The 14,773-nt window shown below is 41.4% G+C and overlaps 1 protein-coding gene across 1 annotated transcript; it reads right to left on the reverse strand.

Annotated features, from left to right (window-relative positions):
* Positions 1 to 5,850: 5,850 nt before the first annotated feature.
* Positions 5,851 to 10,442, reverse strand: LOC134486736 (uncharacterized). The gene is made up of 2 exons (XM_063286917.1): positions 9,905 to 10,442; positions 5,851 to 6,906 (listed from the first exon to the last, which is right to left on the reverse strand). The coding sequence occupies exons 1-2, from the start codon at positions 10,412 to 10,414 to the stop codon at positions 6,574 to 6,576; spliced, it is 843 nt and encodes a 280-aa protein (XP_063142987.1). The 5' UTR covers positions 10,415 to 10,442; the 3' UTR covers positions 5,851 to 6,573.
* Positions 10,443 to 14,773: the final 4,331 nt, after the last annotated feature.

Consider the following 14,773-nt stretch of genomic DNA (forward strand, 5'->3'; position numbering starts at 1 on the left):
TGAAAAATGAGAAGATACTGAGTGGCTAGGGACAGGGTATAAGGATTTGATCATGATCTGCAAGTCCAGATGTGGGGTTGACACAGGCTGACTGCTTCTTGAGATTTGTCTTAACAGGGAAACCATTTTCCAGCATACAGTCAGAGCTGAACAAAACTTCTGAGCTGAAATCCCCTGGTGATGCTTTTCAGCATGAGGGTGTGATAGTTCTCTAGAATCTCCAAGAAGATGGAGGGGAAAAGGCTAAACTAAAAGCACCAATAAAGTAAGAGGACAATCTGTACCAGATGATAATCTCTAATTCAGGCCTTTGCACTGAAGAATGTCTCAATATTATATAAGCCCCCAGAAAGGGACAGTCATTCAACCTGGTAGTTCAAGGGGATCTTAGGACATGGACTAAGCTCCTGTCATGGTTTATACATATTTGGCCCAAGGAGTGACATTATTAGACGGTGTGGCCTTGTTGGAGTAGGCGTGTCACTATAGGCGTGGGCTTTAAAACCCTCCTAGCTGCCTGGAAGCCAGGAAAGCCAGTATTCTGCTAGCAGCCTTCAGATGAAGATGGAGAACTCCCAGCTCCTCCTGCACCATGCCTGCCTGGTTGTTGCCATGCTCCTGCCTTGGTGATATTGGACTGAACCTCTGAACCTGTATGCCAACCCCAATTAAATGTTGTCTTTATAAGAGTTGCCTTGGTCATGGTGCTTGTTAACAACAGTAAAACCTAACTAACACAGCTTCTCATCTCCAGACATATACACACATACACACACTCTCTCTCACACACACATGCAGGCACACACACATTTTTATTATATAATGGCCAATCTTATCCTAAATCACCATTAGGAATGTTACCTCAGGCTGAGAGCCAAAGCTTCTGACTGTGCTTTAAAATATTGAAACAGTAGGCACACTGTTGACTTGTCTTTAACCTTAAAGACACTCTGACCGCAAGCTTGAAAGTTCACTCTGTGTCAGTTACAGTGTATTGAAGTGAATGGAAATGTTCCAGAGAAGAAGAAAATGGCAGACTGTGCCTTCCTGTGGGGTTCTGGCTCCTCCTCTGATGGGTTAGCGACAGTACCCATCAGGATAAAAGGTCAATTATATTGGTAACACCTCACGGTAGAGTCACATAGGAGAGTATGCCCCTCACTTGTATTTTTCAAATTTCCATAATCATGAATTTCATTGTCTGTTCCTCAAGAAGCCCTTAAAGTATAATAGGGAGAATTTAAAGCAGCCCAGTATTCCTGAATTAGCCCATTTTCTCTTCTTTTATGAATTTGTTTCCATCTACTGTTCATTCACATTTCACATCCTTGACAGACTATATTTAGGCTCTAAATTTTATAGTTTTTAGAGGCATAATAAGTTTTACATGAAAAATGAAAGCTGTGAAATCTCTCTTCTCCCTGGGCGAAAGGATGCACTTGGCACCTGGAGCAATTTTGCAACTTATATGAGGAATCAGGATCAATCAAGTTTTATTGGTGAAGAGAGGCTTATGCAGTCTAGAGATTGTGCTGCAAATAACGTCTAGAGGTCAACTGAAGGCATCTTGCCTTTATGAGACAATCTGAAATAAATGACATCCAGACCAAATTACCATGCCTCCATCCTCACTGACAACTTGTAAGCCTGCCACATGATATAAGTGTGTGTGTGTGTGTGTGTGTGTGTGTGTGCTGAATACAATATAAAATAGAAAAATAGCACCAGTTAGATGTTATTTTGGTTAATTCAGTATTAGTAACCTTAAACTCTGTAACTAAACTAAACACAGACAGGATAGCCTCAAAACACGAAGTTTAACTTATTACTGTTCTGGCGGGGGTAGGGGGAGTATGAGATCAGGTGTTCATGTCATTAGTGTTTGGAAGGGTCTCAGCTAGCTTATACCTTCTGTGTGTTATCACGGGAGAAAGAGGGCTATTTCTCTTGAGAAGGCTAGTCAGATTCTGTTATATGATTCAAACTGGCAGTTAAGTAGACTATGCCTAAATCTCTGTTTCCAAGAACTGGGCAATTTCAGGCAAGTTCAGGCCCCAAAAGCTGCCCAGCCACCCGGCTCAAGGTCAACAACAATTTCTAGATCTCCCCAGCAAGTTTTCAGCCCCCATACCCTGGTAATGGAATGCTCACAGAGATGGACCCAACAGATTAACATAGAGGTCACCTACACTCAAATTCCCTAATGTGCTTTAAAGCAGGCCTACAAGCTTACTTGGGTGTGTCTCTATTCTGGCAATGGGAGACCCCCAACCTGCTAGACTTCTACAGAATAAAACACTCTTTACATTTGCATACTATTTGAATCTGGGTGTCATTTTTTTTAGTGAATTATGGATCCTTATACTCTCTTATACTTCTAGAGACACCAATGCCATTAGGTGAAAGTGCCATCTTTATGATCTCTTTATTTAGCTTCCAAAGTCCAGGAATCTTGGTCACCACTGAAGGAGTGAGGCCTCACCTCTTGCATTTGAGGGGCTGGGGTTGGGGGGTGCTTTCAGTTCACAGCAAATGGGTGATAAGCAAGGTCTCCACTTACTCCCGCACCTACAGCTTCTCTGTGCAAGAATTCTTGATTGTACCTACATTGTACTCTAGTGTTCCTGCTGGTTGCAAAACCTTGAGCAAACACCAAAGAAGTGGCAAATTAGCATTATAAAGGACCCCTGGGACTCCCAGTCTAAAAGCCAACATTCTTGCATTCAGTCAAGAATAAGAACATTTCACTTAGTTCCAATAAATACCAAATCTTTCTTTGAATGTCAGGCACATTCACTAGCACACAAAGGTTCACCTAAAATGGGTTGATAAGAAATTGGCCAGAGTCACTGGCAACCATCCCAAAAGTGGATTCTTTATGAACTTCACCAAGATGCGCTTAACTATTTATCTATAATTTTTTCCCCTAACGTAGAATTGTTCTGTACTTTTTCCTTACTCATACATGAATCTGAAAGAATGAAAAATGCAGCCAAGAAGTCAGAAGTTTAGAAATGCTAAAATGCTATCTCACCACTAAGAAGCCCTAAATACCTCAAATTCCAGACCCTGCTCTCTGCCAGTAAGTAGGTAAAAGGTCACATTTCTTGAGCCTGCTCACTGTGTGGAACAAGGTGAAAGGGCATAAGATAGGCCCTAAAGTACGTGATCCCGGCCTAGTAAGGTAACAGGAAATGAGCTGACTAACCACTTATCTAGCTTCTGTAAACTGCTTGCGCCATAGAAGGAAAGCCCTTGTGACCTGTCTTAACTGCAATTTGTCACCCACCCCACCCTGGACCTCCGAGACTTTAGGAAACTGATAGGCCCATGGAGGGTGGGCTCAGATAGTTTAAATTGGTTGGCCTAGAAACTATGGAGTGGTACAAATTGATTGGCTCGCACCGCGCAGGCTCTTGATGCTATGAAATAATTGGTTTGCTATGCAAGGGCTTTGTTGTAAACCCTATAAAAGCTGTCCCGATTCTGCGCTTGGGGTCTGTAGTCTTCTACCCCTATGTGGCGTACGACTGTGGAACCCAGCGCGCTTGGAATAAAAATCCTCTTGCTGATTGCATTGAATCTGGTTTCGGTGGTCTTTGGGGACGAGCAGATCTTTGGTGGTGGTCCTTCGGGTCCAACAAATCCTGTGTGATATTTTGTACATCCAAAGCTTAAGGGCTCTTACATATCCACTTGCATCTAAGAACATAGCCACATCTATCTTTTTGTTGTTCTCTGCTTTGTTTTTAAGGCAGGGTATCACTATGTAGCCAAGGCTAATGTCAGACTCAATTCTTCTGCTTAGGTGTTCTGAGTACTTAACTTATGAGCCTATGCTACTATTATGATTAACTAAGGTCATTCTTCAACCCAGCAATAATCTCACAATATATTCTCTGTAAAAAATTGTGAGTAACCATATGTGCTGTGTTTCATCCAGTGGTAGTAATAAACACAACAGCTATACATGATCCTCTGAGTACCCAGTGGTTCCCCAGGAAGGAGAACTACATGGCCTTTTCAGTGCCCATTACGTTGATTATTTTGACCCTAAAAGAACAGAATTAGGTTTTCATATTCGTTGCAGTGTCTTACCATCTAACTTAGTGGAGAGGACATAATTTATGAATTTTATCAGCCTAATTTTCCATTTCAGACTATTCTGTATTGTTTGTATGCTTGCTCCTGTTTTAAGACTAAGTTCCAGAGATTTTTAATCTAAATGATGCCACTTTAATTATACAACAACTATACAACAAAGAACAACAAAACCAGAAGAGGCAGACAATACATATAAGGTATTCTACTCAGTAGGGGAATGGTAAATGAAAGCAAGGTATTCTATGTAAAAAGATAAGAGTAAAAGAAATGGACAGAAAGGAAATAAGAAGGCATTACTTAAGAAAGGAAGTATGGCCTAACCAGCATACTCTGCAGCATCTCACCATCACCCAGCAGCAGTCATAACAAATATGTCAAATTCCAGAGGACTGAGATCACCAAGTCAACACTGTGTTCAGCACCAAACTGACAGTTTAGTAAGGGTCTACATCAAATTGACAACCGTTGACTAGAGTGTTTGACTTTGCTTATTATTTGTTCAGTTTAAAAGTTCGTGTTTGGTTTATACCTATATAAGAGATATCAGTTCATAGAGTAATTTGGTTTAGCTGTACATATTTAAATTAAGCATTTAACTATTTAAACATCAGTGCCTCCCATAGGTTTGAAAAGGTGTGTCAGCATAGTACTAATATACTGTATTGTGACATTCCTTTAATTGTAGCCTGGAAGTGGTTGCGCCTGTCTTTTGATATTTAATTTTTGACTGTTTTTCATCTGTTACTGTCTTGTTGTTATAAATAAAGTGTAAATGCAAAAAGAATTGAACTTTCAGATTGTTTGCATCTTTATTAGCATTTGCTCAGTAAAGAAGAATGTAAGTAAGACATAATCTATGGATTTAATCAACCATTCTGGACATAACTTATCATTTTGGAATATTTTCTAATTGATTTTTAAATTAGCTTTCCGAAGACATAGCTTTGAAAAAATATGTATTCACTGTTACAGAGAGGGCACGAATGCATGGGGAGAGGTCAGGGCACAATTTTGTGTTGTTTTTCTCACTCCACCTTTATATCATCAGACTTGTGTGACAAATTCCCTTACCCACTGAGCCATCTCATCAGCCTTTTTTTATAATTGGATATTTTTTATTTGCATTTCAAATGTTATTCTCTTTCCTGGTTTCCTCTCCATAAGCCCCCTATCACCTCTCCCTCCCCTTTTTCTATAAGTGTGTTCCACTCCCCATCCACCCCCCTCCCCACTCCCAAGACCCCAACATTCCCTTACTGTCCCCGCCAGCGGGGACCCAGTTATTCAGGGTCCCGAAGAGGCTTTCTACCTGTGGGCCAAAATGGGGGTGAAGAGAAGAAGGAGACCAAGCAAAAGTTCTGTTGTCAAGGTCTCGTTTATTGGGATGAACATTGCAGCTTTTAAGGCTTTCAGGTAGGGGGAGTGACCTTTGTGAAATATGAAGGAGGGGGAGATGAGGGTATAGGCAGTGATAGCTGGAGGCAAAGAAGTCAGGCGATGAGGTCAGGTGGTGGAGACACTGGGTGTTGACTGAGGAGATAACTGGTATCTGCTCGAGCTGAGGCATCCCTTGAATGTTATACTCCTGTGCCGTAAATTCATGGGAGAGGCTTTGTCCAACAATCTTAAGATTTATGGCAGTCATCTTAGGGGTGAGTCTCTGTGGCCAAACAGCCCAGAGTCGCTTTGAACCATGCAGTCAAAAAGCGGCTAGGCCCAAATCCAATATGGCTCCGTGCATCTCCCCCATTTTTCTTTTATTAAAAAAAAAACCATTAGGTGGAAGTAGTGGTCTGAGAGAGATCAGACATGCCTCACAGAGTGCCCAGCTCGGCCATGGCAAGCCACTCTTGCAGTTAGGACTGCACCCCAATGGCTAGGAATGAACTTATGCTGTAACACACCGTTCTGGGCTATACGTGTGTGTTATTGGGGGAGAAACTGGGCAGAGGAGCATTTGACCGGCCCGTACATTCAAACGGGGTGTAGCCACCTCTGTCTTAGGATCGACCTCTCGAACCCCAGCCTTATCTGTCATAGGATCACCTTGTCGCCCCCAAGGTTCCTGTCTTAGATTGGTCAAGGGTCAGAGGAAGTTGCCCGTCCCTGAGGATAGCTACATTGGATCATCTTCTCATTCCTCTTACTTGAGCCCAGGGGCGAAGGAGCAGGAGCCAGATGGCATTAATATAAGAGATTGTGGAAATTGAGCCTCTCCCGATAAGTAGTGGGCACCTCATCTGGTTCTCCTCAGCTGCTATGGCCATACCACCAAGGGCCTAGTCAAGCCTCTCCTGTAATAAAATTTAGAATTCCCAATTGTTAGCAACTACTCCAGAAAGTTCACCCACTGTGCTTGCCTAACAATAGATTGGGGGAGGGTAGCTCCAGACACTGCAGACACAATGGCTGCAGCAGTAATGGCTGCTACAATATCAGCGAAAATGCCAAGGTCTTTCCCAGGACAGTTCAGGATCGGTCATTCTTCTCTGGAACAACCAGCAGGCAATGGGACCATGTCTGAGATCTGCAAAACCAGGGCAGAGTTCCCCAGTCCACAGCAGCTTCCACCAAGCAACAGTGCACAGAGGGTCGGAGCGCAGGCTGTGGTGGGACGGGACACAATGACTGCAGCAACGCCAGAATTTCTGTGATGACAAAAGATGAGTGGGAATCCTCCATATTCCTCCAAGGACACAGGAATGACTCCAGGGACCCGAACCAGGAGAGCTGAATCTTCATGCTCCCAGGATCAGCAAGTCTCACCAGCCACTCGGGCAGCTGGCACACTCCTGTAGCATCCTGTAGAAAAAACACAAAGATTCCCTCTTCCCCATATAAAATATCTGAACAGGATCATGCCAATATGTGGATCTTTCTATTTCACCTAGGCAGAAGTATGCCTAGCTGTAGGGTGCCATAAACTCAGAGTGTTCCTTGGCATCCAAATTTTAAAATTGAAATAAAAGGAGCATATTTTAGCATACAGGGATAACTCCCCTTTTTATTTATTAAAATATTGTTAAAATATTATTTATTAAGATAAGTCCTTAAGGATTAAATTGAGGACACTGAGCACTTGTATTTATAAATTGACTTTAATACCAAATTATTGTCTCCAGCATTACTGTTTTGGATATATAAAGAATGAGATTTTTTGACTAACTGTTCCTATGTAAGGCCTATAATCTGTCTGGTATCATTGTCCTCCCTTGTTAAGGGGTCTAGGCAATCCAGTTTGAGTTCTTAAATGGCCTATAAAGGAACAGTACTTAGTGCTCTTAACCACTAAGCCATCTCTCCAGCCCCTTACCAGCTTTATTTACCTAAACATAAGCATTAATTAGAGATGCCAAATCCTATAAATATTGTCCAGATTTAGTCGCACTAGAAATCCCTGAGCCGGTAGGGTGAGGCTGGGAGTTGAAAGTAAGCAAATGGAGTCTTCCTCTTTTCAAGAGGGTGTGTTATCAACTCCATTACCATTTTCAAAGAGCTGGGTCTATGGTTTTGTTTAGTTGTCTGAGCCAGAGCACTGAAAGGACAGTGAGTTGTCAGACAATTTACACTGAAATCACTCACTGATTTCATGTAGAAAACTTGCCTTTAATAAAGCATTAAGTAATTGAAATCAATTGTAAACCACAAGCCACACATTGGCTATCAGTATGTGAATTGAAAGCTTGATTTTTTTAACATTATAAAAACAGTGGCTAAAGCCAGGAATTTAATAATCTGTGCTGAAGCAGCAGAAACTCAAGAGAATAAACAAGTGATCCAATCATACATGTAGCCTTTTCATTAGATGAACCACCTATAAATACAGTAAGCGCATTTTCTATGGGTTGTATGCACAAATTTACAGTAAATACAAAAGCATGCAAGGAGTAAAATTATCAATTTTGCCTGAAATTTTGTATATGTAATAGGCCAAATATCAGTATTTTGTAATAACCAATTAACTGTTGTTTGGCTTTTTAAAATACTTCCATGACTCTAGCCTACAATTCTGTATTAACACAACTGAAGCTTTATCTCCAATGAGGATAACAAACAAAGACCTAAGTCCTCTGGTAAGGTGAGGTACTTAGCCAACTAACATATCCTTAGTAGCTTAAAATTAGTTTTAAATACTCTTTTCTGGAATAGTCTAACAGCTACTCCCCAAATATTAAAGCTCATTTAGAGAGCAAAAGTTTGTAGTAAAAATTTCTATATACACTTAAAGATTTAAAGTTCTAACTTCTTACATTGAAGAAGCGACAAAATTACATAATATAAGGCTATTAGCCATTCTTTAGTAAAAATTTTAATGATATCACTTTATGGGCTCTCTAAAATTATAAGCAAGCTCACGAAATGAAAACTCACAATTGCCAGGACGTAAACAAATTGTATAAAAATAATCCTCTAAATCTATCTTGAAATGGCAGTTGGAGTAAGCAAACAAGCTGTAATGCTCTCACAAGTTCTAAAACCTCATCAATCCTTTTTAAATCCTGTAACAATCTCTACCTGTTTGATTTTTTTCTTAATTATAAATAAGTTTGAGTTAGTCAATGTAACACTGACAATCTTTAATCACAATCTTTAAGATCTCTTTGTAACACCAGAGCACAGCCACAACTTTGGAAAGTCACCTGAATTCTGAGTATGTGACTAGGCAGCTGTTCTTGGGGCAGTGGAATTAGCATCAAAATACAGTAACTTTAGGGCAAACCACACCTTTGGCTATGACTGCCAATTCCTACATACGAACGCACGATGGTGTGGTCTCCAATACCTCAACAAAGAGACGTTGCCCTAAAATCTTTTAGAAGCCTGGTTTTTAGAATAAGAATTCCATAAAAATATTACCTCAATTTGGACCTGTTTCCCTAGGTTGGCTCATGTCCAAATTACAGTTTTAAGCCAACTTTCTGTTACCAATGTTACACCTTTTAAGCTGTGAAGCTCCTGGTGTCTTTAGGATCAGCTAGTATAAACATTTAGCCAGCCCCTGGGGAGCTTGTCCAGCAGACTTAGGCTTCTAGCTACAGATGTAGGCTCCAAAAGCCAATTGAAACTGTTTTTTATGCATTGTTCCCTTCTTGAAACGAGTTAAAACCAAGTCAAGGTGTGAACGACTGGCAGATAAAGTTTTTATCATTTTTTTCTTTTGAACACGAAACATAAAACATTTAAACAACGAGAAACAAAGACCACAGACATAAACTGACAGACATGGATAGCTTGGTGCACCAAGGACACACAATAGACATAGAGGGAAAAAACTAGATGGTGTCCCACGATAGGGACCCACATATCCTACCTATGGAACCCAGATCTAGAAATAAGCATTTCTCCAATAGGAGCCAGCAGAGAAGCAGGACGTCTCCTGCTTTCCCTCTATTCCTAAGAGAGCTCTGAAAAGGTTTTTCTCTTTCTCCAAAGCATCCGTGGAGAGTCCGGGAGGACTGTTTTTTCCCAAACCCATTCTCTCTCATGTCTAGGGTGTAAACTATCTCTAGTCAGGATCCAAAAACTAAAATATAACTCTAAAAGAACGCATATGCAAAAACACTTTACCATTACCTTGTCCCTTTTTTATTACAAGTTTTACTTAAGCTAGCCCCACACTGCTTAAAATTAACCAGGGACACCTTTCATCAATAAAACAAAAAAAACTTGATTAAATCCTTTTTCTTAACTCTTAATCCTCTCTCCCTGAGTGAGCGCTTGATCTCTCCTATGAAACAAGCCTCCTAAATCCATACCTTCCCCATGGCAATTAGACGACAATTATTCGACCGGTCCTTACCTCCTTCTCCAGCGACGCACGAGCGATGCGGCCTGAAGAGTCCTTGATTCCCGCTGCAGCTCTCTTATCTCCATCGTCCTGTAGTCGGCCTTGCTTCGGGGTCCCTGTGTTCGGGCGCCACTTGTCCCCGCCAGCGGGGACCCAGTTATTCAGGGTCCCGAAGAGGCTTTCTACCTGTGGGCCAAAATGGGGGTGAAGAGAAGAAGGAGACCAAGCAAAAGTTCTGTTGTCAAGGTCTCGTTTATTGGGATGAACATTGCAGCTTTTAAGGCTTTCAGGTAGGGGGAGTGACCTTTGTGAAATATGAAGGAGGGGGAGATGAGGGTATAGGCAGTGATAGCTGGAGGCAAAGAAGTCAGGCGATGAGGTCAGGTGGTGGAGACACTGGGTGTTGACTGAGGAGATAACTGGTATCTGCTCGAGCTGAGGCATCCCTTGAATGTTATACTCCTGTGCCGTAAATTCATGGGAGAGGCTTTGTCCAACAATCTTAAGATTTATGGCAGTCATCTTAGGGGTGAGTCTCTGTGGCCAAACAGCCCAGAGTCGCTTTGAACCATGCAGTCAAAAAGCGGCTAGGCCCAAATCCAATATGGCTCCGTGCACCTTACACTGGGAGTCCAACCTTGGCAGGACCAAGGGCTTCTCCTTCTTTTGGTGCCCAACAAAGTCATCCTTTGCTACATATGGAGTTTGGAGCCATGGGTCAGTCCATGTATAGTCTTTGGATAGTGGTTTAGTGCCTGGGAACTCTGGTTGGTTGGCATTGCTGTTTTTATGGAGTTGCAAGCCCCTTCAGCTCTTTCAATTCTTTCTCTAATTCCTCCAAAGGGGGTCCCATTCTCAGTTCAATGGTTTGTTGCTAGCATTCACCTCGGTATTTGACATGCTCTGTCTGTGCCTCTCAGGAGACATTTATCCGGTTCCTGTCAGCATGCACTTCTTAGCTTCATCAATCTTATCTACATGTGTGGCAGGCTCTGAATGGCTCCTTCTTCAGTCTCTGCTCCAAACTGAGTCTCCATATTCCCTCCTATGAATATATTGGTTTCCCCTTTTAAGAAGGAATGAAGCATCATCCTTCTTCTTGAGCTTCATGTAGTCTGTGGATTGTATCTTGGGTAATTCCAGCTTTTGGACTAATATCTACTTAACAGTGAGTGCATACCATGTTTTGTGTTTTTCTGTGATTAGATTACCTCACTCAGGATAATATTTTCTAGTTCCATCCATTTGCCGATGAATTTCATGAAGTCATTGTTTTTGATAGCTGAGTAGTACTGCATTGTGCAGATGTACCACATTTTCTGTATCCATTCCTCTGTTGAAGGGCATCTGGGTTCTTTCTAGCTTCTGGCTATTATAAATAAGGCTGCTATGAACTTAGTAGAGCATGTGTCTTTGTTGTATGTTGGAGCATCTTTTGGGTATATGTCCAAGAGAGGTATAGCTGGGTCCTCAGATAGAGCAGTGTCCAATTTTCTGAGGAAACTCTAGACTGATTTCCAGAGTGGTTGTACCAGTTTGCAGTCCCATCAACAATGGAGGAGTGTTCCTCTTTCTCCACATCCTCACCAGCATCTGTTGTCACCTGAGTTTTTGATCTTAGCCATTCTGACTGGTGTGAGGTGGGATCTCAGGATTGTTTTGATTTGCATTTCCCTGATGACTAAGAATGTTGAGCATTTCCTTAGTTACTTCTCATCCATTTGATATTCCTCAGCTAAGAATTCTTTGTTTAGCTCTGTAATCCATTTTTAATAGGTTTATTTGGCTCTCCGGAGTCCAACTTCTTGAGTTCTTTGCATATTTTGGATATTAGCCCTCTATCAGATATAGGATTGGTAAAGATCTTTTCCCAATTTGTTGGTTGCCATTTTGTCCTAATAACAGTGTCCTTTGCCTTACAGAAGCTTTGCAGTTTTATGAGATCCCATTTGTCGATTCTTGATCTTAGAGCATAAGCCACTGGTATTTTGTTCAGGTGCCCATGTGATCAAGACTTTTTCCCACTTTTTCGTCTATTAGTTTGAGTGTATCTGATTTGATGTGGAGGTCCTTGATCCACTTGGACTTAAGCTTTGTACAGGGCAATAGGATGGATCGATTTGCATTCTTCTACATGCTGGCCTCCAGTTGAAAATGCTATCTTTTTTCTACTGGATGATTTTAGTTCTTTTGCCAAAGATCAAGTGACCACAGGTGTGTGGGTTCACTTTTGGGTCTTCAATTCTATTCCACTGGTCTATCTGCCTGTCTCTGTACCAATACCATACAGTTTTTAATCACTATTGCTCTGTAATACTGCTGGAGGTCAGGGATGATGATTCCCCCAGAAGTTCTTTTGCTGTTGAATATATTCTTCGCTCTCCTGGGTTTTTTGTTATTCCAAATGAATTTGCAAATTGCTCTTTCTAACTGTATGAAGAATTGAGTTGGAATTTTCATCAGCCTTAAAGAAAATATTTTTAAAGAAGTCTGTTCAGGCAGACAGTTCTGGTGTCTATCAAGATTCCGGTAAGTAATGGCTTCTCCTCACTGAATGCACACTGGTATCAGGCATTGTTCTATACATTTTGTTTAGATCGTCTCACCTTAACAGTGTCCCTCTAAGGAGTATGCCATATGATTATCTCTATTTACTGAGAAAGAAATAAAGGCAGAGATCTTGTTTAAAGTCTCTTTCCCAAAGGTCACCAATTTAGTTAGTAGTAGAAGCAGGTTTCTAACCAAGGCATTCCAAATATGTGGTCCATCCCTGTGCTACCTTGCTATTCACATTTGCAGAGAGAACCATGAATGATGAAGGGATTTAGTTCAACCAAATATTTAAATACTGTATATCTTCGGGGCAAAATAATAGCAGATAAAACGAGCATAAAATATTTACCTATGAATAGTTTATTCATTTAAGAAATCTGAAGTTTAATATTCAGCATCCTTATTTGTCGATATGCATAGATAAGGATGAAATGCAAATCAAAACTACTTTGTCTTTCTATCTTACACCAGTCACAGTGGCTAAGATCCTTCCTTCCTTCCTCCCTCCCTCCCTCCCTCTCTCTCTCTCTTTCTCTCTTTCTTTCTTTCTTTCTTTCTTTCTTTCTTTCTTTCTTTCTTTCTTTCTTTCTTTCTTTCTGTGGTATAAAGTTAGCTTTAGTCACTAACTTGACACCTGTGGAGAGAAAGCCACAGTAAAAGTCACCTGACAGTCTCCATGGCTCTTGCTCACCTAACTGTAGTGTCATCAGAAAAATGCAGAAAGGAGTTAATGTCCAGGCTCACTATTCAGTGAGGTGTTTGACTATCACACGCTATACTGAACACTTAGCATTCAAAACGTACGTGACAAAGGGTCCTAGTTGGGTTTCTGTTGCTGAGATCAACACCATGACCAAAAATAACGCGGGAAGGAAAGCGTTTACTTCATCTTACATCTCCCAGGTGACAGCATCGCTAAGGGGAGTCAGGACAAAAACTCAAGGCAGGAATCTGGTGTCAGGTCTGAAGAAGAGACTGTGGAAAAATGTTTCTTACTGGCTTGTTTCCCTGCTTTTGATCTGTTCCTTTGCTTAGACAATTGTAGACACACGCTCAGGGGTGGGCCTATGCAGAACAGCCTGCACCTTACTCCATCAATTAACAAGCAAGAAAACGCCCTCCAGAATTCCTCCCAGACCAATATGATGGAGGCCATCTATCCCAGAGGGAACTCTTTTCAGGTTTCACGTTGACAACTAAAGCTACCTCTGACACGAGTTGCAACCTTTTTAAACTCCAGACTCTTTATTAAATGGACAAACTAGTGGCAGGTGAATATTCTTATTCTCGTTTAGCCTGTTATAGTTTTATTTTACCTGGAAGATAAGCAGCATTGAAATATTTGCTTGAGTGAAATTTCTCCTCTATCATCCCTCAGAACAGCTACCTACCCCATTAGTCAGGCTATCTTCCTTATCTAATACTTATTGGATTTTCAGTCAATTCACTTTTTTAGCATTTTAAAAATCTACCAATTGTCAGGCTACATAAGGTTATCTGATAAGATGGGCTATGGTAAATAATGGGACTTTCTTGGACCTACCAACAGTGATATAAATAACAGAGGCTTATTAATATTTTAAAGTCTAGACCTTAGCTTGAGTCCCCTTCCATCTGCTCTATCCCATCTAATCCTGGCACTGAGACCGGCCACATGGCCAGGTGTTCCTGTCTGCTCAATTCTGGTCCATCTGTCCATCCCTGTGTCCGCTGGCAAACCTCCCACCTCTGATTTATTCTCCCAGAGTCCCTCTCTGTGTCTGGAAGTTCAGCCACCACTTCGTGCTCAGCTATTGGCCATCCAGATCTTTATTACAGCCAATCAGATGCAATGTTAGATTGCCTTAGGTGGGTGAGAAAGGAACAAATAGCTACAAAATACAAGGGCCCATACACAGACCAAGATCCTGCCAGCATTTAGCTCTCTGCAGGTACAGAATTAACCACTGAATATACAGAAACACATCTCGATGTAATGTACTTAAACATTGGTAATGAGAGCTTATTATTTTAATGAACTTAGAATCATCGGATGACAAGCGCTGACTGCAGATCCACTTGCTTGTGGCAGCCTAGAGACTTCGAAGCACATCACTTTCAACACTTGCTTACTTGTTGCTTCCCTCTCATCTCAGCAGCTGGAAGATGGGAGGGCTTCTGACAGTTTTGTTTTCCTCCCAGGGAGTTTGCTGCACGTATATTCTAACAAACGTAGGTTTGCACAGATTAGCTCTTCCAGATGTTCTCTTTGCTTTGGTCTAGGTAATGAGATTTGTCTCGTATGAGTTTATGCCCCTATATGCAATATTCCAGAGTAAACCCAGGGCT

Source organism: Rattus norvegicus, chromosome 4 (genome assembly GCF_036323735.1).
Source record: "Rattus norvegicus strain BN/NHsdMcwi chromosome 4, GRCr8, whole genome shotgun sequence".
NCBI classification, from domain to species: Eukaryota; Metazoa; Chordata; class Mammalia; order Rodentia; family Muridae; genus Rattus; species Rattus norvegicus.